General features: G+C 42.8%; 1 protein-coding gene across 5 annotated transcripts in view; it reads right to left on the bottom strand.

Annotated features, from left to right (window-relative positions):
* Nucleotides 1-362: 362 nt before the first annotated feature.
* Nucleotides 363-25,681, bottom strand: part of AK8 (adenylate kinase 8) — a 67,565-nt gene continuing 42,246 nt past the window's right edge. For 3 of the 5 annotated variants that reach the window (XM_027687585.1, XM_027687583.1, XM_027687586.1), the window contains 3 exons: nt 11,042-11,112; nt 2,617-2,697; nt 363-958 (listed from right to left, as the gene is read on the bottom strand). In XM_027687585.1, the coding sequence (XP_027543386.1) occupies nt 762-958; nt 2,617-2,697; nt 11,042-11,112 (349 nt within the window). In that variant the 3' untranslated portion in view covers nt 363-761. The remainder of the gene's footprint in view (nt 959-2,616; nt 2,698-11,041; nt 11,113-25,681) is intronic. The other 2 variants (XM_027687587.1, XM_027687584.1) reach the window with 1 other exon arrangement.

The raw sequence follows: 25,681 nt of genomic DNA on the forward strand, positions 1-25,681 counted from the left end.
TAGTAACTTCTCTGCTCCTGCAGCTCGTTAGGTCCTTGATTGGGTTCTGAAAGTGATGAACCAGCAGCCAGTTTCCTGTGGCTCTGGAGATCTTTTCCAGCTGTTCTGAGTCTTCCTGCCCAGCAGAACAGGGTGACAGGGATGGCTGGTGCTTCTGCAGAGGGTTTTATCAGCATTTTTTAAGCAATCTGAGTTGACAAGGGAGTAAAAACCTCTGCACCCTGACCTCAAACACTGTGTTGTCTTTGGGGACAGTTCACTGCAGAGCTGGGAGCTTTGTTTTCCTCATTCTTTAGTGGTTGCTGGCAGTAGCCCGGGACAGAGCAGTGCCTGTGTGGTTTTAGTGGAGAGCACTGGGTGAATTAAGACACAAACACATCTAACAGCTTTAATACTCCAAATTGGCTTCGTGGGTATTGTGCAGTTTAGACAAAACTACTACTCAGAAAGAGAAAAAGATATTTGAATTAAACAGGACTTCCCTTGCCACAGTGTTTCATACTTTGCATCATGAAGCAAAAGCCAAAAAAATTTCCTCTAAAGCCCAGTTTCTTGCTCTCTGTACTTCACTCAGCCTTGGTGAGCTCCAAATTTAACACAGCTTGGCTGACTTCCTCTTCCCTTGTGATAACCTGCCACTTCAGCAACCAGACTGCAAATATTACAGAGAAAAATTTAAAATCAACTCTTCCAGAAACCATCCTTTTTTAATTACAAATTTCTAAATTTCCTACATGGAAGGGGCTTAATGATACAGCTTTCTATGAACTCAAAGACAACATAAGGGTCTTGGTCAGCATTGACATAAAAGGCATCTTCATAAAAATCCTCCAGGTCCTTGACATTCCTGTAATAGGTTTCCAGGCGCTTCTCAATATTTTCTTCCTGGTCTCTGGGGTTCTGCCTGAGCCGGGCCTGGATCTCGGGGGTGGGAGCTGGTCTGAATGTAGTGTGGTACCTGGAGGTGAGAGAGAAATGCCACTGTGTCAGCCCAAGCTGAGGACACAGCAGCCATTTCCTGATACTCCATGGTTTTGCCTATCACAGTTCCTTGGATGTGCCTCTTTCTACTTTAGGTTGGGGTTTTAAAACAAAGGATTCAGCAGGACAGAGGGTTCTCATCCCCAGAGTCCTGCCAGGTGACACCAAAGGAATTCTGAGGGAGTTCCAGCACTGCCAGAGGCTCCCAAGAATCTCTAAAAGCTCCTTTGCAATCAGGTGTTTAAATTCCCTGCCACGGGAATTGGTAATTCTAACTCTGAGTAAATGCCTCCTCTGCCCTGACACTAAACCAGTTTATCCTTCTTCCTGTACAGCCAAATTTTCTGACGGTTTTGGGATAGATGAAAAGGCAAGGAGAGAAGCAGAGATTGGGTCTCTGCACAGAGTTGAATCCCAGCTGCAGCTGGTACTGGACATGGACCCAGAGTCCATTCCACAGCAGAGTCACTGAGGGCACAGCTGAAGGCCACCCTCTCCCCTGCCCTGCAGTGGTGCAGCTTTAACACGATGCCAAGGATTAGACACAGCACCTAAAACAATTCAATTCACCAGGAACTGGGGAGGAATAAACCCCAGAGTTTGGAAGAGGAAAGTGTGTTAACTGGAGCAGATACTGAACAGATACTAATCCTGATGATAAGAAATGCAAAGATGTGTGAATGATTTGCTTCAGCCTGTTCATTTCTGCTGAACAACCACATCACTCATTACTAAAGCAAAGAGAGCAGTTACAGCAAATCACTGCTGCTGTCACTAGTTAATGCTGCACCTCGAGTGAGATGTCTGAATAATCAGCTCTCACTTCGGGACAAATCCAGTATTTATGGCCTTAATCTTTGAGGGCTCAGTATTTGTCTTCGATGCAGAAGGATTCAACCTTTAGAAAAGTAAAATAGTGGTTTAAAAATTCAAGTGTGGGGAATCATAAAAACAGGCCACAAGTGAAATTGTAAACACACACCATTTCCAGCAGGTATTTAGGAAGATAAATTTGTTACTTGTTCCCCAAAAAGCAAGGGGGGAGAAGGCAGCAAAGCTGAAGGTCATTGGGGAGACAAGGGGGTCTGATGCCAGTGAGATGAACTGCCACGTTGGAGAGCCCAACCTTTCCAGTGACTCAGTGGCTCCAACGAGTTTGCTCTACTGAGCAGGAAATGTATTAATACCTCCCAGCAGACAGGACCATCACAGGAGCCTGGGGAAGTAAAATGCAGCAAGTTTTCCATTTTCCCCAGCTGGGAAGCCTTCAAAATTCCCATGGGAATGTCTGAAAACCATCTGCATTTAGGCTTGGTTTCAAACATCTTCCCTCAGCATTATGTTACCAACCAATTTAGTTACCATTAAAATGTTAGACCCGAGCTATTTGCTCCTGTAGGTTTTAAATCCTGTAGGCTCCAGGATTTAAAATACCCTGTTCTGAGAGGAGCAGCTGCTGCAGCAGGAAGGTGGATTGGTGCTCCAGGAGCTATGAAAGTTTGAACTTTTCTTTTAAGGAATCCCTAAGCAAGAGTGCAGTATTCCCGAGTTCCTGAGATTTCTGTGAAGTCTACCTGGTGCTTTCATCTCACTGGCAGTCTTGAAAAACGTTAAACATGAGGCAGGAGTGCAAACCTTTGCCCAGTGATGGGATCCGTCCTCCGCTGGGACAGTCGCTCCATGATGGACTCATAGGGCAGATTAAAGAAAAATACCCTATGGAGAACAGAACAATTAAGTGCATTAACACCCCAAGAACATCACCTGTGACCTTCAGAGTATGAGTTAATCCTTACCCAAACGAAGAGCACAGTCAAACATGGCAGTGACAGTAGCACCCAAACCTGCAGTGTCACCCACACGAGCACAGGCACAGGATCTCCCCTCTGCTCCTTGTCCTCACAGGTTTTTGGTCTCCAGCTCAGCAAGGCAGCAGCTCTCTGGCACACTGACTGTGTGTGCTGTGTGCACTGACAGGGCAACACTGGAGACCAGTGAGGGAATTCCTGCTGGAGCCTCTCTCAGGGTCCATCACAGCCTGCTCACCATCCAGCAATTACCTCTGAATTTCTCTGGATCCAGCTTCTCAACCCAACTAACAACTACAGTCACAATGACATTCTGCAAAAGGCAAATTCAAAATGTCTGCTGTTCCTGTCAAGGACAGAAAAAGGGCTTGTCTGCCAGTATTATGCATTCCTCCCTAAAACCAGCACTGCACTACTTGGTGCCCATGAGAGGGATTTTCCTCTTGCTGTTTTAGTCCACTTCCACTTCTTTTGTCCTTGTCTCCCCACAGTGAGAGTCCTCTGGGCTCCCACTCCTGTCCTGCATCCTTGGAAGTAGGATGAGTAACAGGACATAAGACATGGCACATGCTGCTGCTGACAAGTCCCTGTCCCTCAGGGAGCAGTGCCCGGCACGGGGAGCAGCCCTGCCCAGCAGAGCCTTGCTGGTGACACTGCAGAAAGCAAACATTAATGCTTCATTTTAACATCAAAACCTGCAATTCTCACTGAGTCTGAACAAGAGAGAATTGCTCAGCACCTTAAAGGCTCAGCCCCTCAGTGCCAGTGGTGAGGGTTCCACACCAGGAACAGCTTTTCACTAGAGGATGGAGTAGGACTTGTCAACTCATTTCTTATGGGTGACACAAAAGCCTGACTTGGATCAAGGATGCAGAACCAGAAAACAACATCCAGCACTCTTGACCCCAGGCACACCACACTGTGCACATAAACTGTTGTGCCCATCTCACACTGACTCCCCCTTGGCACTTTGGTTCATTATAATGGTCCTGTTAATTTTATGTTCATGTTCCAAAGCTCTTCAGTAGAAAATTCCTGACAAACTGCTGAGCTTGAGCAGACCTGAGTCCCCTGTCCCCCAGCTACTGGAGATTAAAGCAGATCTGCACAAAGATCACATTCAACAATTAATGCAATAAAAATAAAAAATAAGGCTTCCTCTGAATCTATGAAAATGAGTTTTTACCAAGAGAGCACGACCTGAAGGCTGCAAATACATCTTTCTTTATAATACACCATCTCCTGCTGCTGCCTTCAAGGCCAGGCTTCCTATTTTCATTTTTGTCTGCCTCTCACAGGAGATACTGCGTGCTTTAGACAGTCACCAAAGGAACATTTTACACTGACTGGGTGGGATCAGACCAGATGAAAGGCTGAGCTTTACCTTGGCGTGCACATAGCAGATTACGAGAATCCTTTGTAGGATTTAAAGTTATGAAAATCATCTCTCTTTTCAAATGTTTACAGATAATGACTTCTATTCACACTGTGGTAACAAAATAACAGCCAGGAATAAAACATTCAAGATCTTGGAGATTCCAAAGACAGGAAAAGAACAACAGTTTCAACACTCTTTTATCCCTTACACTCTTAACATTTTGTTTTTCTTTGTTTCTGTTGCCCAACAATGGCACAAAAACGTGATTGTCAGAACAGGTAACATCTGATGATGTGTCTCAAGATGAATATTCTAGTAGAGAGGAACAACATTTATACAGTCATGATAATTGATACGGCTTCCTATTATATTCTCAAATAAACAAACCCACTAAAGGATTATAACCTGGCATATCAAGAAAGCTTGTCGTAATTCATAGTTACTAACACAAAAAAGTATTATGGTATTTGAAACAGAAGAGCCTAAAAAACTCCACTTAAAAAGCTGCCAACAAAATGAACTCTGAAAGCCTTGTCTGAGATTCCCTTCCTTTTTAAACAAGATGCTGCTTATTATCCAGTCTGGTGTCACCATTAAAGAAGAGTGCAGGGAAGATGTGGGAGGGTACAGACATCCCTGCTAATATGGATTTTTTCCCCAACATCCACTATATAACAACACACTCAGAAGATGCTGTTCAACAGCACAAACTCCCAGTCCAAGGGTCCTTCCAGGGGAAGGTGGGATGCCTCACCCTGCCATTCCACACATCTCCTATAGATAAGAGAAAACAACACTCCCCGGGGCTGTCAGTTTAAAATCGTTCAGAAGCAGGAAAAAAAGATGAAGGGGAAAACCACTGACAGAACTACAGTCTAGACTTAAAATACTTCCAATTAGAAAGCTTTATTACCATTTTGAAGGAGAGACATACCCCACACAGTCTATTATGCAGCCCCAGGAGGTTTACTCACATGAGTAAAGCCCATTTACATGTGTGCACTCTGTGAAGCCTTAGCCTTGGCTATGTGATACATCTCCTGCAGCTCCTCAAGGTATTGCTGAGCAACATTTCGCCTCTGTCCCTCTCTCAGCCTACTGTGACTCTGATCACATAACAAACCCTACTCTCCAAATGTCCAGGTAAAATATTTGTCGGATTTCTCTTGGAAATCCCCATAAGACAGAGAGCTGCACCCATGACCTTGATCCAGCAGTGACTGGAACAACTCCCTGCAAGCACTGGATTCATCTCCAAGCAGAGCTTGGCCCCCTTTCACACACCAAGTGTGATTTTTTTTCACATAAATGCATCCTCTGTAAAGCTCACTTTAGGAATCAGCCAGGCTTTGTATGTTGTAATGTGTCACAACTTCTATCAAGGGGAAATATGAAACAGATGTCATCAGAACTGGCAGACAGGGAGGCGAGGAAACACAGCCTCATATCAAAGTACACCACATTATCCTGCTGGATTAGCATCCAGCACAGCTCCCCTTCCAGGGCTGTTAGTTCAGCTCCAACAGGTGAGTGGTGTCAGTCAGCGCCAGGTGAGGTGCTCCAGGAATCCTCAATCCTGTGTCACAGGCTCAGCACCCACCCACGGGCACCCAAAAATCACTGGCACCCAGTTACAGACTGCTGCTCCCAGTTACAGACCGGTGCTCCCAGTTACAGACTGGTGCTCTGTGGGGCAGAACTGGGTGGAACCTCCCAGGTCTCTGAGGACAAACATCCCCCTGACTCCCACTGAGTGGCAACATTGCTGCTGGATGCAGGATTGGAGCCAAGGGATTCATCAGCACAGCTCTGTCCCTTCTCCTTTGTTCCATCTCCCAGGAGAAGGTCCAGCCCTCGCAGGTTGCACTGATAATAAAACCATTAACACAAATATTAAAAGGCAAAATGAGTGTCAGAATCCTGCCTCCTCCTCACTGTACTTGACATCACTGATCTGATCTCTTGCAGCTTCCAGACACAGTAGAGATTAAATTCCAACAAATTAATAATGTTGATGACACCTTCACTGTGTACCCAGTCAAATGAGAGCTGGTTGCCTTTGGACGACGATGGAATATATTCCAGTTCTAACAGCTGGAATATAACGTTGTTTTCCTACCAGCCATCTGGCATTCCAAAGGGGTATTCCAGTCACTTCTGGCTACTCAGACAGCATCATCTAAGATCCTGGAGGTCACCAGGGCATCCTGAAGCCTTCTCTTCTCAAAGGGAGAGAGGAGAAGGTGAGGCACAGGTGGCAGAAGTGTTATTTCACACCTGATCGTGAGACAGCGTTTTTGGAAAAATGTGTCACAACCACACAATAAGTGAAGGAAGGTTTTTTTGACCTACACAACAGCACTCAACTAATCCTGAGCTGCATTTGTTCCAGATGGCAGCCAACCCAGTTAATCCAAGTTATTAACAACTGGCAGTGCTCAGAGCTGTCCTCAGAAGAATTTATTTGGTGGTGGTTTTCCTGTTTTCTGGGTATAATGTCACCACTTAAAGTACCTGTAATGAAAAATTACGAGTGTTGCCATAAGACAAACAAGTGCTGTGCGCCTGAATCCTGGTATCCCTGTGCTAGGGAATAAGGAACACTCCTCCTGCTATGGAGAGTCCCTTTCCAGGATGGCTCCACTGCCCTTCCATCCAGCTGCTTTCACATCTCCAGAGAACTGAGGCTCTGCCACAGCCTTCCACCCCTTTAGGTCCTGTAATTTAAACCCAGCTGTTTTATGAGGCTGACCTGGATGGATCCAGATGTTGACTGTTCTAGACCTGAGCTATTTTGTTAGGTCAGATTCTCATCCTTGGCACTTCCCATCACCTGGAGTTGCTCTGGATAGACATTGGTGGAGTGGAACCCGAAACCAAGCCCTTTTCAGAAAACTATTGTCTGTGAAATTAGACCTAAAGCATTAAATCCCATCAAATTCATACCTTGTTTTCATTTAGGGATGTAAAGACAACACAACATGATATCTGAGACAGGATCCTGACTCCCCAGATGGTTTTTAAAAACAGAGACTACTGACTTGCTTGTGGTTATACCAGGGCCAGATCAAGCCTTGCAACAAAGTTAGGATGATGGAATTAAAACAAAAATCCAACACCAACCACCACTGGGCCACTTTTAAATGTAGCATTTAAACTTTTGATTTGAAACTGCAACTTTAAAAATAGTAAGCTATTAATCTTTCCCTTATTTTCTTGACTCCTATATATCTTCCCTGTCTCAGGCAGGTACCAGCTGCCATATTCCCATTCTTCACGCTCTGCACTCTGCAAAAAAAAAAAGAGGCCCCTGCTGGCCAATTCTTGTTTAAAATTGTGCATAATTGATAGTGGCAAATCTACCCCAGCTGTGTCTAAAACCTCTCCAGGGGCAAGAAAAACACTCTCTGTGACTGTCATTAACTACTAAATTAGCAAGTGCTCCTGGCAGTTTACAACGTACCACATCAGTCTGCTTTTAAAAAAAAAAAAACAAACAAGAATGTGAAGATCAGATGCTTTGTGTGATCTCAAAGTTACAGCAAACTTTGGTGCCAGAACTTTGACAGAACCCCAGCTAAATCAGAGCAAAAGAGAACAGGAGAGTGGAAGAAAGAGAGGAAGGGACACAAAGTTACCTTCTTGTCCAGGCAGATAAATAGAAAAAATATCAAATTCAAGGCTAGAAACTTGTGCCTTTCATAAGGCACAAAACATCTGACTCCATATGGAGATGTCAGCAGTGTCACCTGATGCTATGGCACAATTCCCCATGGAAAATAACTCTCCTGGAGGACTCAGTTCTGGCAATGCATCCTCTGTACAATTTTTGTAATTTTTTGTAATTGAAATATAAAGCTGAGAAAGAGATGAGGCTGTTGGAGTGTAAGGATTCAGTAGCTCCCTGAAAGGCCACTGCAGGTAAAATCCTTATGTGATCCCTGGCACAAACACAAGCTCCTCCCTTTGGTTCATGAAACAGCCAAAGCAGGGGGAGAAGGGAATAACACAGTTCTCACAAATGCATGGAAAACCTGGGGGGGCATCATGGACTGAACTGGCAGAGGGACAAGAGCCATCTCTAGGAACTGTCCTGGATTTGGCTCAACTGTGAGACCCATCAAAAAAACTGACCATGGTTTTTTGGTGTTAAAAGTTTCTCAAAAAGGTGTAAAACTGCAAGAACTTGTGGATCATACAAGGATCACAAGCCAGATGGGAGAGGGATGGCAGGTTTGGTCAAGGTACCAAAAGTTTGCACTGCAAAAAGGTCTTTTCCTTGGGTAGCATCACTGAATGATGACAATAATATGGCAAATGAGGTTAGTGGTCCAAGCTGACAGCTACAGATAAGTTTAGATTTGAATCCAAGTGCCTAATCCCAGCTAAAACCCAGACCATCTTGCCTTTAATGACTTTCCAGCCAGAGATATTGACTTGGATCAATCAGTTCCCCTAAAGAATGTTCCCTTTCCTGTAGCACAAAGACACCTTGAACCTGAAACCTTGGCTAAGCCTCTTCTCAAGCACTTTGGCTCAGTCACAGGATCCTGTTTCCATAATGACATTCTGCATTCCCAAATCCCCTCTTAAAAATTAAAAACTGGTTACACAGATCCCATCAACCTTTTCCCCAGACTTGTTCAGGTTTCTCACAGTGCAGCTCTAAACCAGCTGTTTTGCCCATGGGTAACCAGACTACAAAGGCTCTTCTGAGGCTGCACTACTGACTGGACATGAATCTCAGTTTACTCCTTCTCCTAAATACTCCTTCTGCCTGTCTCTGCAATGGATAAAATGATCCTTATCTCTTATTTATGGAAGGAGCTGTTGGGAGGTTTTATTCACTGATTTCTTTCAAATACTGGAATATCTTCTAATGAAAGATGCTCGAGTCTATTTTGGGAAGTAATTTCACCCTCTAGGTTTCAGCCATGAGGGAAAATACATTGCATAAGCACTAAAGCACAGGTTAATCAGCACAAGTGTTTTGCTCATCGAGCTCCTATAATGATTCATGGGATGACAAGCTATTTCCAGGCACTGGATCTTTTCAAATGGATGCATTTCTGCCCAATAACTACAAAAGGCAGCTAAGTGGGGCATATTCCCAGGATGTGTCTCCTGGCCAGGGGAGAGAGATGAACAACATCCTCAGCAGCTGCAGATGTTCCTTCCCTTCACCAGCAGTGCAGAGTAAAGACTCCATTGGATGTTTTCCACCCACCAGTTCCACGTGCTGAGCTCCACCAGCCCAGACAGCCGAGGTGAGGGGTCCCTCCCCTGTCCCACCCCACCAGCAACATCCCACCCCAGCTCACACGGTGGGAACGGGCACTGGCTGCCTGTTTGACAGAACAATGGGCTGGATTCAAGCTGGGATAAAGCAAAGCAGCTCCATGGGCATCCCATGGATTCACACCAGCAAGAACCCCAGGCCCATGGGCAGGCAGAGCCCTTCCAGTGGCCTGCAGGACTCGGGGCTGTGTGAATGTCACACGAGCACAGTGAAAGGCACACAGAGACAGAGCAGATGTTTTTGTAGGAGTGGCTTCAATGCATTTTTAAAGCTTTTTTTTTGAGAAGGCAATATTAACTCTTCCCATCTGCAAGGAGTGGCGGGGATGCACTGATACCTCCATTCAAAACTGCTTTACATTTTTCCCCTCATTTTTATTCTTTGCCTCCTCCTTACTCTCAGCTGTTATTCCAGCATCTTTGCATTCCCCCTGGAGTTCATTCCAGCGGTGCTTTTTGAATCACAGAATAAGATGGCAGCCAGCACTGCTCTGGAGTGTTGTGGATGGCACCATTCCCACCCTGGGCAGGGTTAATCCAACCCCACCTCAGACAATCGACAGCCTCTGCAGCCCCAGAGGCCCGAGGTCAGGAACCTGAACCCCCTTCCCCAAGTGTTTCCTCAGATCCCTGCAACCCTCCCCTGCAATAATTAGATGCTGCAAAGCAAATCTGAGTGGAGCAAGAGCTCCAGGGTTAAGAGCCAGCAAACTCATCTCAGAAATGATGCCTTTGCTACCTGTCTGCAGCTTTCCTTTGGCACCTCCTGCTCCTAACAAGGAAACCTATCCTTTTCTTCCTTATTAAATAAATTGAATCAAATTTATAGTAAATGATACTTAACCCCCACCCCCAGCATTTAAACACTAACTTTTGCTGTTAGTAAGATATCTGGGATGTAAAAATAAATAAAAGAACTGACACCAAAAAACTGTACGATTTGGGGGTAAGGGGAGGGAATAAAGGAATGGATTATAATGTGTCATTTTATATATGTGTCAAAGGAAACCAATTTCATAATAGGGAATAAAAATTCCCTGTTTAAATACTGTCAAATAAATCCTCAAATGTAATAGGGTTCACTTCTGGGGAAAGGAAAACTAAATCTGATTAAATATTAATGTGGCGTAGTATTAATTAAGAGAGAAAAAAGTCCATCAAGAGAACCCCAATATGTTTACTGTGTCCCCAGGAAGCTGGAAAATTTCACAATCAAGTGTGTAAATGTTCTAAAAAAGGGTCCTGAATATTTTATGAATATTTGTCATAAAACAGAAATAATAACCACTGTGCAGAGCTATTAGAATTAATATTTATGCTGCCCGCCATGAAATATTCATGGGGACAGAGAAAGGGGGGCCCGTAAGACAAGAATTAATTTACATTGGGCTTGGTTTACCCGCTGGCTTGATGTTTAAAGACGGCTTGACAAGGCTCCATATGAATCCGTCAGTCACTTGCAGCGGTAGGTGGGGTGAAGGCAGGGGGAGGCGGGGGGGGGAAGCGGGTCCAGGCTGCTGACAGCTCACAGATTGAGTTTCTGACAGCCCTTAAAAAAATCTAAACGGCCCCCCACCTTTTTTTCCTTCTTCCATTGCCCAAGGCGCTCTGTACTGCCACCGTTCATCCGATCTCCCCTTCCATCTGCTGAAATTAAGGAATTAATGAGCGCTATACACTTTACAGCAGGCCCCAGGAATGTTTACTGGTGATTAAATTATAATGCAGCCGAGCTGTATAATTCATGAACCAATTAAAGGAAGTGTTAGTTGATTTGATGGGATGAGGACGTACAAAAAGCATTTAACTAATAGGGAACCGTGGGCTGCCGGTGGCTTTGGCTTTCTCGGATTACGTGGCTAATTGCTCTGCTTTATAGGGCTGTCACAGATAGCCATACATATTTCATTGTTCTCAAATACTTCAATTGTTTGCTTTCGTGTTGCTGCTGTAATATGTAGAAGCCCAGCCAAACTTCAGTGTAGTTAAAGCACTACTCTGCAAAAGCAGGTTGCTCTGGGAGGAGGGAGGGACGAGAGGGGCAGAAGGAGAAGGCTGGCTGACAAAGGAGTAACTTAAAGCCTCAGAGTTAAATGTCACTCAGCAATTACATGATTAAAAGGTGCAACATATGATAGTCTTTTGTTTTACAACTTTTTGGACACTGCTATTCTATGCTGACTTCACCACGGGGAAAATATTGGTACGATGAGCTGCTTTTTGTTTTTAATACTGAGAAGTGAAAGGAGAAGATGGAGAGGGGAGTATATCTAAAAAAATCCAGCAAGGAAGAGCTAGATTGCTGTGGTTATCAAGAATAATATATGGTGTTTAAATTTACATGGTTTGATATTCTAAAATACATGAGAGATGAAGGAGGCTGATTTCCCATCTGGGAGAATGCTCAGTGTCTAATTCAGAGAACTGCTGAGTTGTGCCAGCTACTCATCCCAACAACTTCAGTTTATTACACAAGGAATGGGGTAATTTGCCATTCCTGCAGTTTCACAAAGCACTCCCCCACAGCTGACAGGGCACAGGGTTTGATGAAAAGGATTCTCTGGATTTGAAGAGGCCTATCAGTCAAGTTACTCCTGTCCTCAGCCAAAACAGGCACGTTCCTCCAGCAGCGAAATCCCAAGCCCATATACAGAATACAGGTATTGCTGAAGAAATTAGGTGCCATCAGATAAACATCCCACACATGTGGTTAGGCCCTGAAATCTGTTGAATAAACAACAAGCTGGGTGAATATTCTCTTTCTGTGGCTCAGCAATGACTGCAGACCTCCAAGGGTCCCTAACAAGGTGTATTGTCACCCACCTGGGGGACACCACAGTAAATCCTGACCCCTTGTTTAATTTAGAGCTTTGCATTGCAAAGTGTTGAACAAACAGTAACTCAATGACTTTCAAGATACACTATTATGTAAAGCTTATAATCTGGTTCATCCCCTTTCTCCCTATCCCTCCAGGATTTGGCTTTGGAAAGCAATCCCTGTGGAGTGCCCTCCACCAGAAAAGCAGAATGTCTTTGCAGGCCAAGGCAGGTGTTCACCAGGGAGGCAAGAGACCTACAGTCAGTGAATACTTACCTTTTTCTATAAAGCAGAGCAAGCCTAAGTAGCCCCAGAAAGAAGGAGCTGAACATCCCTTTTCCCAGGACAGTACTCAGATTAGCAGGCTAGGGGTGAGGTTGTCCAGGTGGAGAAACAGGTGGGAAAAAAAATCTTGGGCTACTAAAGAAAAAAGATTTCTCATATAGCTTGACCCTGCTTTTAAAAAAGTAGTATGCAAAAAAAATATTATTTTTAAGTCATTTTCTTTATTGAGAGTTACCACATGTTGATAATTTGTGCCAAGCTTCTGGGTTAAGTAATGCAAAATTTTGGCTTAAGAAATTAATTTAATAGGTAGGCTCTGAAATTAGGGATAATGACACCACTCACACAGTGGGAAAACTTGTCATTAACCCACTGGGAGGTGGAGTAAAATGGAAATTGGATTGCCTGTTCTAGAAAATAGAAAGGTTAAATTGTCTGGGAGATAAAGTTGATCCTAAACTCTCCTAAGTGGGCAGTGCCTCGGCTCTGAAATCTGATGAGGCAGATAATCATCTGGACAGTTCCACACACGGTTGAAAGCCAATGTGTGATCTTGGGAGGCTTTGAATTCTATCACTGTTGGATTAAACACCTCTGCAATTTGGCAAAATCCACTAAATGCATGCAGGACCTGGGACAGCAACAAAGAGTGTTTATTAATAACAAAAAAGTGTGTTTGTGTAGCCAAAGTGAGCTCAGGCACATCCCAGGAACAGGGAGAGGCAGCAATGTGGGTCTTACATGGGGGAAGAGCAGAGGTGAGCCCAGGCTCAGGAATCACTCTGTGCCAGTGATTGCAAACAGGAAACGTCAGAACTTGGCAATGTCAAGGAATCAGAGGCACTGCTGAAAGTATTTTCTTTGTTTCTTTTGAAGTGCCCTGGATATAATCAATCACACAGGAAAAGCTCCTATATTTTGGTTCGATGTGGAAAGAGCTATTTGCATTTCAATATGTTCAACTTATCCTGCCAATAAAAACATGGAATCATGAAGAAGAGATCAGGCCACTGGAGTGAAAAACAAGAGATGACATCCTGCAGACCTTTCAGATAAAACAACTCCTTGTTTGTAACATTTCTGTTGACGTCCCAATATTTCTGAATGATTGGGTTTTCAAATGAGATCAGTCAGCATGCAAATGAGGAAACAGGATCAAGACATCTCCCATATCTGATTGGATAGAGAAATTATCAAAAGACCCTTTTTTCATATCAAATTTCCATCACAAAAGGTCAAACTTTCAACTCCCATTACTTTTGCTAACTGCATTTCACTGTGCCTGCCAGCTCATTGCTGCTGCTGTTTGCAGAGGAAAAAAAAGAGAAGTAACAAACGATTCCATCTTCTCCCACATCTGTCACACAGGATGGACAAAGATTTTCTAATCTTATTCTCTTTTTCTCTACAGCCCTCAAAATCCTTGCAGCCAAAACATCCCTTCTAACCTGATTAGCTATTCCTGGGTTGCTTTTATTTTTCTTACGGGTTCTCTTCATATTTTCTACCCTCCAGACTGACAGAGCACCAGCTGTGTTGCCAGAATGGTTTGTACTACAATTTGGCCATTTAAAACACTTTTTGATGTGTGCTTTCCCAAAATATATTTCCTTGGGTGTTGTCTGGCTGGACTGATGCCTAAATACACAAGGAATGGATGTTCCAGAAAAACAAAAGACAAAGAGAGAGAGTTTCAAGGATTTCCCTTGAAATCCTCACACAGGTGCATTTTTTCTTGCAGTTCATGCTGGCCACAAGCACTGCCTGGCCTTCTGCAGACTTGGAACATCTGAGCATGGCCCAAGATTCCAAGGTTTTGCTCAAAACAGCTCACACAAATTCAGAGGACTTACACCCCTGTGTCCAAGCAGAGGAGCAGCTCAGCCCCCCAAGGTGCCACCCACTGCTTTTCAGCTTTAAAGCTGAATTTTGGAGCAGCAGAGGCAGCAAGTGGGGCAAGCACATGAAAATGAATTCATTAGTAAAAAGGGCAGGACTCAATTTGTACTCACCAGTATTTGGTGCTACTGGTTCCATAAAAACTCTCCCTCAACATTATTATCATTGCAACATATACAACCCATCAGATCAGTACCTTGAGATTTCTGTTATCCTGATTTTCTCTGTTGTTCTTATTACTCTACAACTAAATGTTTCACAAAGCCATTTCCTACAGAAATATTTATGTTCTCAAATGTTTATTGTCCCCTCTATCATGATCAAGCTTTTATGAGCACTCTATACAGAACACTGAATTAAATACATAATTCCTGCTCTATCAGATCTCGATGCTCTGTTTGTCTATTTTACACAGCCAGGCACTGTGGTGAACTACAGAACACCTTGAAGAAAATCCAATTTATATGGTAAAGATATTTCTATCCACGCTGATTACGTGGGCTGGTGATTACAGAAAGCTAATGAGGACGGGGAGGATGGAAGGTTTAAATTCCATTAAAGGTTTTTATTCATTGTGCTGGTTTTCCTGAACAAGGTTTTTCACTGATTTCTACACAGCTGTGGGCAATAAGCTCTGAACCATCACAGGCTGGAAGGAGATGGAGGATACTCTTGGAGTCCTCAGGAGTGGCTGGAGCTGTGTCAGGGCAGGGTCAGGTTGGATCTCAGGGAAAGGTTCTTCCCCCAGAGGGTGGTTGGGCACTGAACAGGCTCCCCAGGGCAGTGGGCACAGCCCCAAGGCTGCCAGAGCTTCAGGAGTGTTTGGACAACGCTCTCAGGGACAGGGTGGGATTGTTGGGGTGTCTGTGCAGGGCCAGGAGTTGGACTCGATGATCCCTGTGGGTCCCTTCCAGCTCAGGATATTCTATGGAAGTAATGATGAATATATTTTATCTACAGGTCTCTACTCTTCACAAGTCTGTTACTATTGAAACACTAATCACCAGGCCACCTAAACATTTTAACCTTTCATTATCTGAAAGGTTAAAATCTGTAATGTTTTCTTTTTTTCCTGAGCAAAGGTTGTTCAAAGATGAACTGGGGATCTTAGTCACTAGATAAGGTCTGGAGTTCATGAGATTAACACTGGGCTCTTCAGTGTAGAGGAAAAAAACATAAAAGACCTGCTGAATGGAAACTATATTTGACATTCAGATACATTCAGAACTGAGTGTGGGGTTTTAATCATGAATAACTGTGTAGTAAGTTATTCAGGCTTGGATTGATTGCACAGGCAACTTTTAAAGAGTGATTTTTTCCTCTAAAAGATACTCTAGTTCAAACAAGACTCTGTCTAAATCTGTTATGAATTACAATGTGTTTGGAATTAATCAGACAGAATGTGATATCTAACAAAAAAGAAAGAGATGGATTTTTCTTCTTAGAACTGTTTTAAACAAAGATGCCTGTTCCTTAAAAGGCTTAACCACTTTGCATAACTGTTTGTTCCCAGAAATAAACTGAAGGTAAGGGCACTCACCTCCACTTGCAGTTTGCACATATCAGGAAAACGTGGAAAGCTGAATGTTTATAGTTATTCTCTCCCTAACACAACACAGAATCCTCCCATAATGAAAAGCACCTTTTACACAATCAAATCCTCTGCTTCTTCCGAGGGCAAAACTTCCAGCTTACATAACAATTAAAGATTTATGGTTCATGCAACCACCCCAACTCACTGGCACAGACTTGGTAAGAATTAGGCATATTCAGAAATACTAAACCTTTTTAAAGGGCAGGGAGGAACCCAGAGCAGGGTTTTGTGTCAGCTTCCAGGAACGAGCTCACAGTGCCATTACCATAAATCACCCCAGAATATCCACAGTGATATCACATCTTTCATTAAAAAAAATACTGCAGCTTCTTTCAGAAGCACTGCCACTTGCCATTTCTTTGAGGTAATCAGATAGCTGTTAATTAATAAACCTGTCAGGTGAATCGTCCTGCTCCGGTCATCATTATCCATTCTGTAACAGGATCCTGCTATCAGCACTGCTCTCCACCCCATAGCTTCCAGCTCAATTAACTTAATGCTATGCAAATGAGAGGCTCTCCTCATCATTAGCTTATAGCCCACAAATGTTAATAACATAATTGGGCCTTCAACAGGGTAATTAGACACGATTTCTTCCATTAGTCTTACAAGGCTAATTATTGTTGATAGGAGAGAGGGGATGAGTCCCAGTGCTGCATGCAAAGAGGGGCATCTGGTTAAAGCAAATATAGACAAAACATCAACAAGGTAAAACAACAGTTGAGAGCTCTAGCAGGGTCAGGTAGGGGTGGGGAAGAGGAAGACATCATGAGGAGAAAGTTAGGAACAACTGGAGAAATTCTCTATGAGGAAGGACCTAAACCCAAACATTCCGCTTGACTCTGGAGCTCTCCCGCTCTCAGCAGTGAAACAACACCATGCTTAAGAAATCCTACGAAGATACTCTCAAGCTTTGGCAGACAGGACACTTTGGAAGCTGTACTAATCAAACTTGCCAGGTCTGAAATGCAAATATGCAGCCAGGAGACCTTAAGAACTGAATCTGATCCTCCATCTCCCTGGTCATTGTGTCCAGCCCTCTCTCCTGCCATCACTGGGGTTCCTGCGTTTCATTGCATGGGTTTTTTCTGAGTAACAGTTACTTGCTGTAAGAACTAGAGGAAACAGCCTCAAGTTGCAACAGAGGAGGTTTAGGTTGGATGCTAGGAAAATTTTCTTCATGGAAAGGGTGGTCAGGCATTGGAACAGGCTGCCAAGGGAAGTGGTGGAACCACCGCCCCTGGAAGTGTTCAAAAAACGTGTGGATCTGGCACTTGAAGACATGGTTTAGTGGTGAACATGGTGGTGGTGCCAGGCTGATGGTTGGACTTGATGGTTTTAAGGGTCTTTTCCAACCTTTTTAAGGATTTTGAGGACCTTTAGGATTCGGTGATTCTAATTACAGAACTGGAATACACTGAATTCTTTCATCACCACAAAGCAAAATGCATTTCAGCAATGGAAAGCTAATAAAACCTGGATTCAGCTGAATGGACTGGCAGTAACACTTTTAAAGAAAAAAGTGTGGCAACAAATTTCCAAGCTGAGATTATATTCTGGCTGGTGGAATGAAACCCTGGGGTTTGTTCCTGTGCCAGTTAATCCCGTGCAGCCTCATCCATGGAGATTAGAAATGTACAACTGGAGACAGAGTTCTGTGAGGAAACTGCACTTTTAAAAGGAGAAAGTAAACTTTACAAAAATATGGCAGGTTCCCCATAGCCACCACCACTTGGCTTTGACAGTTTAGTGTTTTACTGCAAACCCTGTTAGGAAAAATTCATGTCAATCTGAGGAGCCCACAGGACTCAGGGGGTTGAGAAACCACATTATATCTTTATTTTGTCTCTTTTTACTTTAACTTTGGGGCACGTTCATGGCCAATATGAATCTTTTTATTTCACTGCAAGTATATGAGGAGGAACTCTTCCTATATACTAGGCCTAAAAATCACCTTAAATTATATTCACAGAAGTAGCAGCATTTACCAGAAGGTTAAATGAAACAATTACTCTTTTAACCTACTGTACCCTGAGGTTTGGCCAGTTCTATGAAAAGAACAGACTGTCCAGTGGCTTGTTCACCCAGTGTGTATCAGTGGGATATTAATCAGCATTTATATCAGAACAATATTCGACCACAATTTTTTTAAGAATTATTTTTACCATGTGCAAAGCACGGCAGTGTCTTACTGAGCTCAGAAAGACAGAATGTGTTAGAAAAGGATAAATTTAAAAGCCTCTGTGGGACAGATAAAAGCCTTTCACAAAATGTATTTAAAGCCTTAAAAGGACAGCTTTCCATAACAGGGAATTTTTTAAGGAGAATGAATTTGGGGGCAGAAAATATGATCCTTGCATGGCACAAAAACCCTGGGTCACCACTTACACCAGAGCCAAAGGAAGCCAATTTAAGTGATAGTGATTAATACATTTGTGTGACTGCAGGTGATCCAAGGCAATAGAATTAGACCCAGTGCATCTGTCAGACATAAGGGATCATTCCTACATCTCTCCTGCAGGATAAGCTATGACAGTATTCAGTTCTGCTCTCTTAAATTGCCCTGCACTTACTAAATTTACTTACTAGAAAATTCCGAGCAAATATCTTGTTCCAAGGCAAACAGCAGTAAATCCACCGATGTTTTAATGAAGATTACACTTTCTAATCCTCATGGTAATGACAAACTAGTCTCCATTCAATATGCAATATTAGTTGTCAGTTTTAATCACCCAAGCTGTATTGTATTTGCTACAGACTGATGCACTTGTCTTCCCAGATCTTCAGCCTGGAGAATCCAAGCAAAAGCAGTGTAGTGCCTGTTCTGCTGATGATTTTCAGGGTGGGCCAATTTTGCCAGCCACACCAGCTCTGAGTAAAGCCTTACCCTGGGATTAGTCTCAGATCCAAAGAGACCACTAAATCAAAGCACAGCTGGCACAATCCTGCCCGAGTTTTTTTAATCCAGAAATCCTGAATTCTAGTAATTATAGTTCATAAACTGAGTTTTAACCTGTACAGACATAAGGGTGGCCTTACTACATTTAGTCAGAACAATATTCAGCCAGATCTTGCTACCACACCACTGAAGTAAATGGTAAGAGGTTGAGAGGATGTGAGATGCTGGACAACACTTGCCAGCCCTCCCTTCCCCTTGTGCTTTCTCACACACTAAATTCCTTCATCCAGTGTTCACACATGCAAAACTCTCACCAGTTTTATCTATATGTGTTCTCTTACCCAATGCAAAGTAAATGTATTGGTAAATTAAATAAAAATGCTGCAGCACCTTTATATTTAAAGTTTTTCTCCCTCATTTATTTTTCAGAAGTTTTTCTGGTTCCAGTCAGATCTTGAAACCAGCATCTTCCTTACAAAAAGCTCCTAAATGCTACAAAATCAGACTTGCATGTATATGGTTCTTATTTGTGTGCGAACTGCTGAGTTAATTAAGGTGAAATGCTGCAAATGACTGCTTTAGACCATGAAGAAATAATCAGAACTGAAAAAGCACATCATATTTTACCCTGAGAGACCAATCAGTGTTACATTCCTCGAAATGCACTGATGGTGCATGACTGTGCAGCCACAGCTTTTTCTTACAGCCCCATCTTAGCAAAACTGTTAAAGTGACTCTGTAGCAAACAGCCTTGGAGAAGAGCTGCAGGATGATCCCTCAGGGCCAGAGCTACAGCACTCCCACAGCACCTGGAGCATCGCTGGATCCCAGCCGGAGTCAGCCATGGACAGCAAGACAAACGGACAGCAAAGTGGGAGACCCCAGGGAAGGCAGGACTAGAGAGTTCAGTGAGCTCTGGGGGTGCTCTTCGGTGCCCAAAATGTGTGAATAAAGACTTAAGCAAAGAGAGGGCGGAGGGGAAAACCACAGTTAGATGACTTGGCTACTATTTAAATAACACTTTCATTTCCATGGTTGTTTCTTTTCATTCCTTAAACAAAAGTCGTGTCTTAGGTGAACGTCCTGAACAACCCTTATTGATTTGTAGAGATTAGTACCATGAAGTTGTCATTGTGAACTAGGATTTTAAAAGTCTGGTTCTTCTTTCAGGCAGTTCTCAGATCTCCTCTCAGAACAACATGTTTTCCCCTGACAAGATGGAAACATGAGATTTTCCAATGTTCTCCTCAGCTCAGCTTCCTGAGTAGTGCAGGAAAGGTTTAAAAGCAAACATGAGAACTTGGCTACAAGGGTCAGTAAAAATCCTCAGTTTTTTCTGGGAACTAGAAACAATCTCAGATAATGCCCCCACAGTAAACAGTTTTGGTCTGTAGGGACACAAGCCAGTTCTTTGCCCAGAAGTCAGGGGGAACAGGAAGGACACAGGACTTTTGGGGAGCTGACCAAACTTCTGTGATCTTGCCTCTTTCTGCAGTGTTGCCTGGCTTAGGTAGCTCCTTCCAAACTGCAGAGGCAAGTGTTCCAACAAAAAGCTTCCTGTAATGTTAAATTTGACATCAAAGTTTTTGGACTCTTCAAAATTCAAATACAACCCAATGTCACCGACTCAAAGTCACCTTGATCAAATTGCTGCTGCTACACAGGCATCTAATTTTGGCAGCCAAAGGAGGAGCTGGGAGCTGTGCCTGGAGAGCATGGAGACTTCCCAGCACTTTGGGAGGAAGCACTGAAAGCACAAACATCGAGCCCAGTACTTTCCCAGTTCGACTGTGTTCCCATGTGGAAAAAGCAGAGACATTGCTGGTTTGGTTAACCTTGTCTAAAACTTGCTACCATTGCCAAAAACATGAAAAGTAGCCCAGACTCTATTGCTTTTACAGAGTTTTCTCTATTCAGTTCAGTACTGAGTTCAGAAAGGCAGCCTTGATACTGGTGGTAACTTCCAAGAAAAACAGTTCCAACATAAGGGCAATCAGGACAGAAACTCTTCAGGTTTCCTAACGTTTGTTATTTGTTAGAGATAGCTACTGCAAAAAAATCCCCCAAAAACAAACCCTTCTTTAAGCAGCAAAAAGAATGAAAGGGTTGTGCATGTGGTTTTGGGTCCTTAAAAATAACAATAAAACCAAAAATATTTACTTAGAAGTAGAAGCTTTTCTTCTTTCTCTTCCTGGAGGCTTCGGAAGCTTGCTGAGATCAGAGATCTCCTTAATTGCTGCATCCAGGATTTCACCAAACAAACTCCAGCCATCAAAAGGAGCTTGTATGAGATGAGGTAACTTCTAAAAATAATCCCTGCCTCCCACAACCGAAGCCAAATATACCTCCTATTCTTGTTGGAGCAGAATCAGCTTGTGACAGCAAATGCAGCATCCTCCAGAAAGCCCCTAGAATGATTTTAAAATTGCATTTGATGTTTTGCTATTGCTGGCTCAAGATGCATATTAATGCCCTTCCCCAGGAGAGAAAGGCTCTTATGGTACCAATATAGGTCAGGAGCTGCTTCCACTGATTTTCTGTGGGCAAAACTCTGTGTATGGGACTTTTTGCACTACGTGTGGGTGTGTTGAACAGAGCCTCACACCAGAGCCCTGCACACCTTCCTGTGCCCAGCTGGTTCAGGGAAGGTGAGAGATCCCCTGAGAGATTTTCCCCCTTACGCTGAGCTCAGCGATGCCTCTTGCAACAGAGGCAGATCAGGAAACAAAGACACATGACTTCAGGAAAATCTTGCCAATGATCAAGTCTCCCAGCACTTGCATCAAGAGATAACACAATAACTTAATTACTCCTGTAGCACGGAAAAGGAACTGTGGATTAAACTGATGCCACTCACTGGGTGAAGCAGACGAGTCATTTGCCAGTCCAGGTGAAAGGAAGATTCCTGATTTTGCCCAGTAAATGCTGGGATTTTGGTTGGGGCCAGGGTGTTGAGGTCCCTCAGAGCACAGCTGAGGGTGCAGTCCCCAAAGGTAAGAGGGTGAGTACCTCTGCTGGGATGGGGAAGACAAAAATTCATCACCTAAAACCCACTTCCCAAAATAAGCTTCTGTTTCATAAGCACCCCACTGACCTCAGAGAGATCCTGCTCCTTCAGATCCCACTTTTACCAAAAGCCTGTTTGATTTGAACACGTCACGGAGGAGGAAGAGCCCAGCTGAGGTGGCAGCACCGATATGCAGAGGGATAATGAAAGGAAACCCATCAGGATTAGGGAAAACAACAGTCACCAAACCAGCAACCACAGAATGGTCTGGTAAGAGTGGGCTGAGAAAAAAATGGGAATGATTGAAACAGAGAATTATTCTGCCTATTATTTTTACTACTTCATGAATTAAGCCAAATCCTACGTAAGTCACTTGGACTTTTCCTATTGTTTCTCTCTCTCCCTGGTAAAGACTAATTTTATTGTACTGATTTAGTACCTTGATTACCACATAATTTTTTCACCCTGAAAATAAGGAGAAAATAAGATATAATTATAACATTTCTTCTTCGCTACTCATCAGATTTCTGTATGCCATCAATTAAAACCACATCTAATATCCATCATTTAAATTAGGCCAAAGTTTTAAAAATGCTCTGTAAGATTTTTCCATGTCAGAATAATTCAATCACTATTATGTTTCCTTGATGCAACTATTTTGGGATTTAGCTTGTTCCTTGATAGGAATTTAATTAAGTCATTTACATGTAATTTCCAAATATGTAGCTGTTGCAAGAGGCAGCGAAGAAACGAAAAGGCAAAAAGAAACCTGAGGAGAGCTAATCTTTAACAAAAATATTTCTGATATAAAAATGAATCTGAGGAATACATATTCAGTGATAAGTATTCCAGTCCATGTCTGGTAAACTCTCAGATAATGGCAGCATGGTGGGGTCACTGGGGTTCTATTAGCTCAATTAATGAGGAGTAAGATAAGGCTAACACCCAGCTCTTCAAACGGCTCAAAAATAGAGCTGATAGTAATGGAGTTATTAACCTTCGCCAGCCATTGAATTTTGCTGCTGATTCAAACTCCATTTCCTAGTTCAGGCCTCCATTAATAGGCTGTTTATTATCCCTAATCCACATTGGGATCAGCTGCAGAAATATGAAAGCCCCATGCAAAGAGCAACTAGTTAAAAAAAAAAAAAATATTTTTTTTCCATTCTGATTTTTCCCTTTTCAACATATTCAGAGATTCTACCTGAGAAATTAGGAACTTCATTATCCTAAACTGTTTGAATACAGGTTCTTAGCAGCGTGATGAAAAAGAACCTTTAAATATATTATGTAAAAAGATGACATAATTGGGGATACAGCCACATCATTTTGAAAACTAAATATAACACAGCTGGAAAACTCACACTGGAGAAGCTGTTGCTGTTTATTTTTTCTACTGGGGAAGAAACAACTTTAATATTGAAAAATGGGTATTTGAAATACATTATATATGCGCTGTGAGGTCAATCCTCTAGTTCATCCCTCCCCTGCTCAGCTTTGTCTGTCCACTTGTATTATTTGTAGACACTACTGTAATATAATTAATCAGTACTGAAATGTAAAACAATCCAGCCTGGATTCAGATCAGATGGACAAAAACAAAGGAAATATTTGAACAGAGCAACTGGCAATCCCAGGACATGTAGGAGCAGAGCCCGTTGGCACAGATGGGAGGGATTGAGAACTCCAAGGCAAAGCTGGCTCCAGTTTAACTACAGAATCTTGAGTTAGGGGGTCTTTAGGCTCCTTGCTGAGACTGGACTCACTAATTTGGGATTTTTGACACTTTAGGAATTTTCAGTGCATTTTCAATGAAAGAGACACAATTTAGTTACCACAGTCCACACACACAAGAGGTTCTTCCAAAATCTTTCACATTTGAGAGAAAATCAGCAATTCTGAGTCATGGAATTAAGACAGAAATAGAAATGTTTATGCTACTACATAAACCTCCAGCACACAGTGCTGACCTCGAACTGGAATGCAGTTCTGGCTGTCCCATCCCAGCAAAGGAACAGCTGGAATGGCCAGTGAAGGAGGAGAACTGGGAGACAGGATGATCAGAAGAGTGAAATGACTACTAGGAAAGGAAAGGATAACCAGGCCAAAGCTCTTTGGGAAAGGGATGACTGAAAGGCAACAAGAGGCTTAGAAAATCAGGAGTGTTGGGAGACATGACCAGGGAATGCCTGTAACTGTTTCTCCACGGCACAAACGAACCTGGAAAAAAACAGTGAAGCATTTTCATGTGACACCCAGTGAAATGTGATTTGATTTGGTGGCCAGAAGTGCAGCCTTGAGAAAGAGACTGTAAAATCAAGGCAAATGGGTGATTAGACAGTTGTCCAGATGACCCTCTGGCTCAGGGAATCCTTAAACTGCTGACTGCCCTAGGCTGGCCTGGACCCAGCAGACAGCTGGTCATGGACCAGCTGAAGGTAATGACCAGAGATTCACAACAGATGACACTGTTGCTGCTGAATCTTATTTTAACTGTAAGTTTGGGAGAGAGCAAGAGGGATAAGAAATATTTTGGTGAATATTAAATAGAATTTTCGGTATATTAGAACTGCTCATGGCTTTATGATACATTTCTTGTTGCTGCTCAAGCACTTATGATTAAAAAAAAGCTAAACCACCTATTTTACAGTGGTTTGGGTGAGGAACTGAAGTCAGTCCTCTGCATTAGTTCAGAGCTTGGGATGCCAACCTGTGTGTGGATTCCCACTTTCTGTAGGCACTAAGTGGTTAATGGTGTCTTTTACTCCAGAGCTGAGAGGCCACTAATGGATTCAGCTCCTCATTTGCCCTAAAGGCTGCCACAGTTCAATAGGATTGGGATCCTGTCCACTTAGGCAGGAACTGCTTCACAGGGAGGAACACAGAGAGCAGCTCATGTCTTCTGTGAGCACAGGGACAGCAGCTCTTTGGGAGCCAGGTTTTGCTGATACAGCTTCCCCTGCACTCAGCAAACCCTCACTCCACTGCAAATTCTAATTTAAAGAAAACCCCGTATCTCACCTCTCCAGTGGAAACTGAATTATTTTCCTTTTTGTTCCAGGGCAGTTCTTTGGATGCAGTAGCTGATGCTGTATGAGTTTTTTTATTATTACATTTTAACAAACTTTATAGCCCATTTTGTTTGTTTTCAAATAAGTTTATTTTCCTTCTTTTCTACCATCAATTACTAGGTTTGTTTTTCTTTCCATAAGATGGAGGAGTCAGGAGACTGATCCTGCTCAATGCTGTATAATTTAGTATTATGTATAGTAGCTTTATGAGGTGGGAGTCAGATAAAACATAGTATTTGAACACTAACCATTTATTAGCTCTAAGGAATAGATTTGTGACTTGACAAGCAGACAATAACTCTGTGTTCTGATCAGCCAAAGAGGTCTACTCTGAGTTCAAAAACCAGAGTAACATTCTCTTTCACAAATAATTTTGTTTACTGATGTGACTAGATTTTAATAATAAACTTGATATATATGTAAATTTATTTTAATCTAATTTCATCAACGGAGCCCTCCTAAAAATGAGACTTTGTAGATTGCTCTGTGTCTGATTTATAGATTTCTACATCCTATTCCCAGATTGATTTCAAGGCTATAATTCTATCAGGTTTTTCTCCTGATGTCAGAAACACCACCTCTGCAGATAGTGTTTTATAACTAGCATCACAACTGCAACTGAATTACTGCCCTGCTGTCCTAT

Source organism: Neopelma chrysocephalum, unplaced genomic scaffold (genome assembly GCF_003984885.1).
Source record: "Neopelma chrysocephalum unplaced genomic scaffold, ASM398488v2 Primary Assembly neopelma1_74, whole genome shotgun sequence".
Classification (NCBI taxonomy): domain Eukaryota; kingdom Metazoa; phylum Chordata; class Aves; order Passeriformes; family Pipridae; genus Neopelma; species Neopelma chrysocephalum.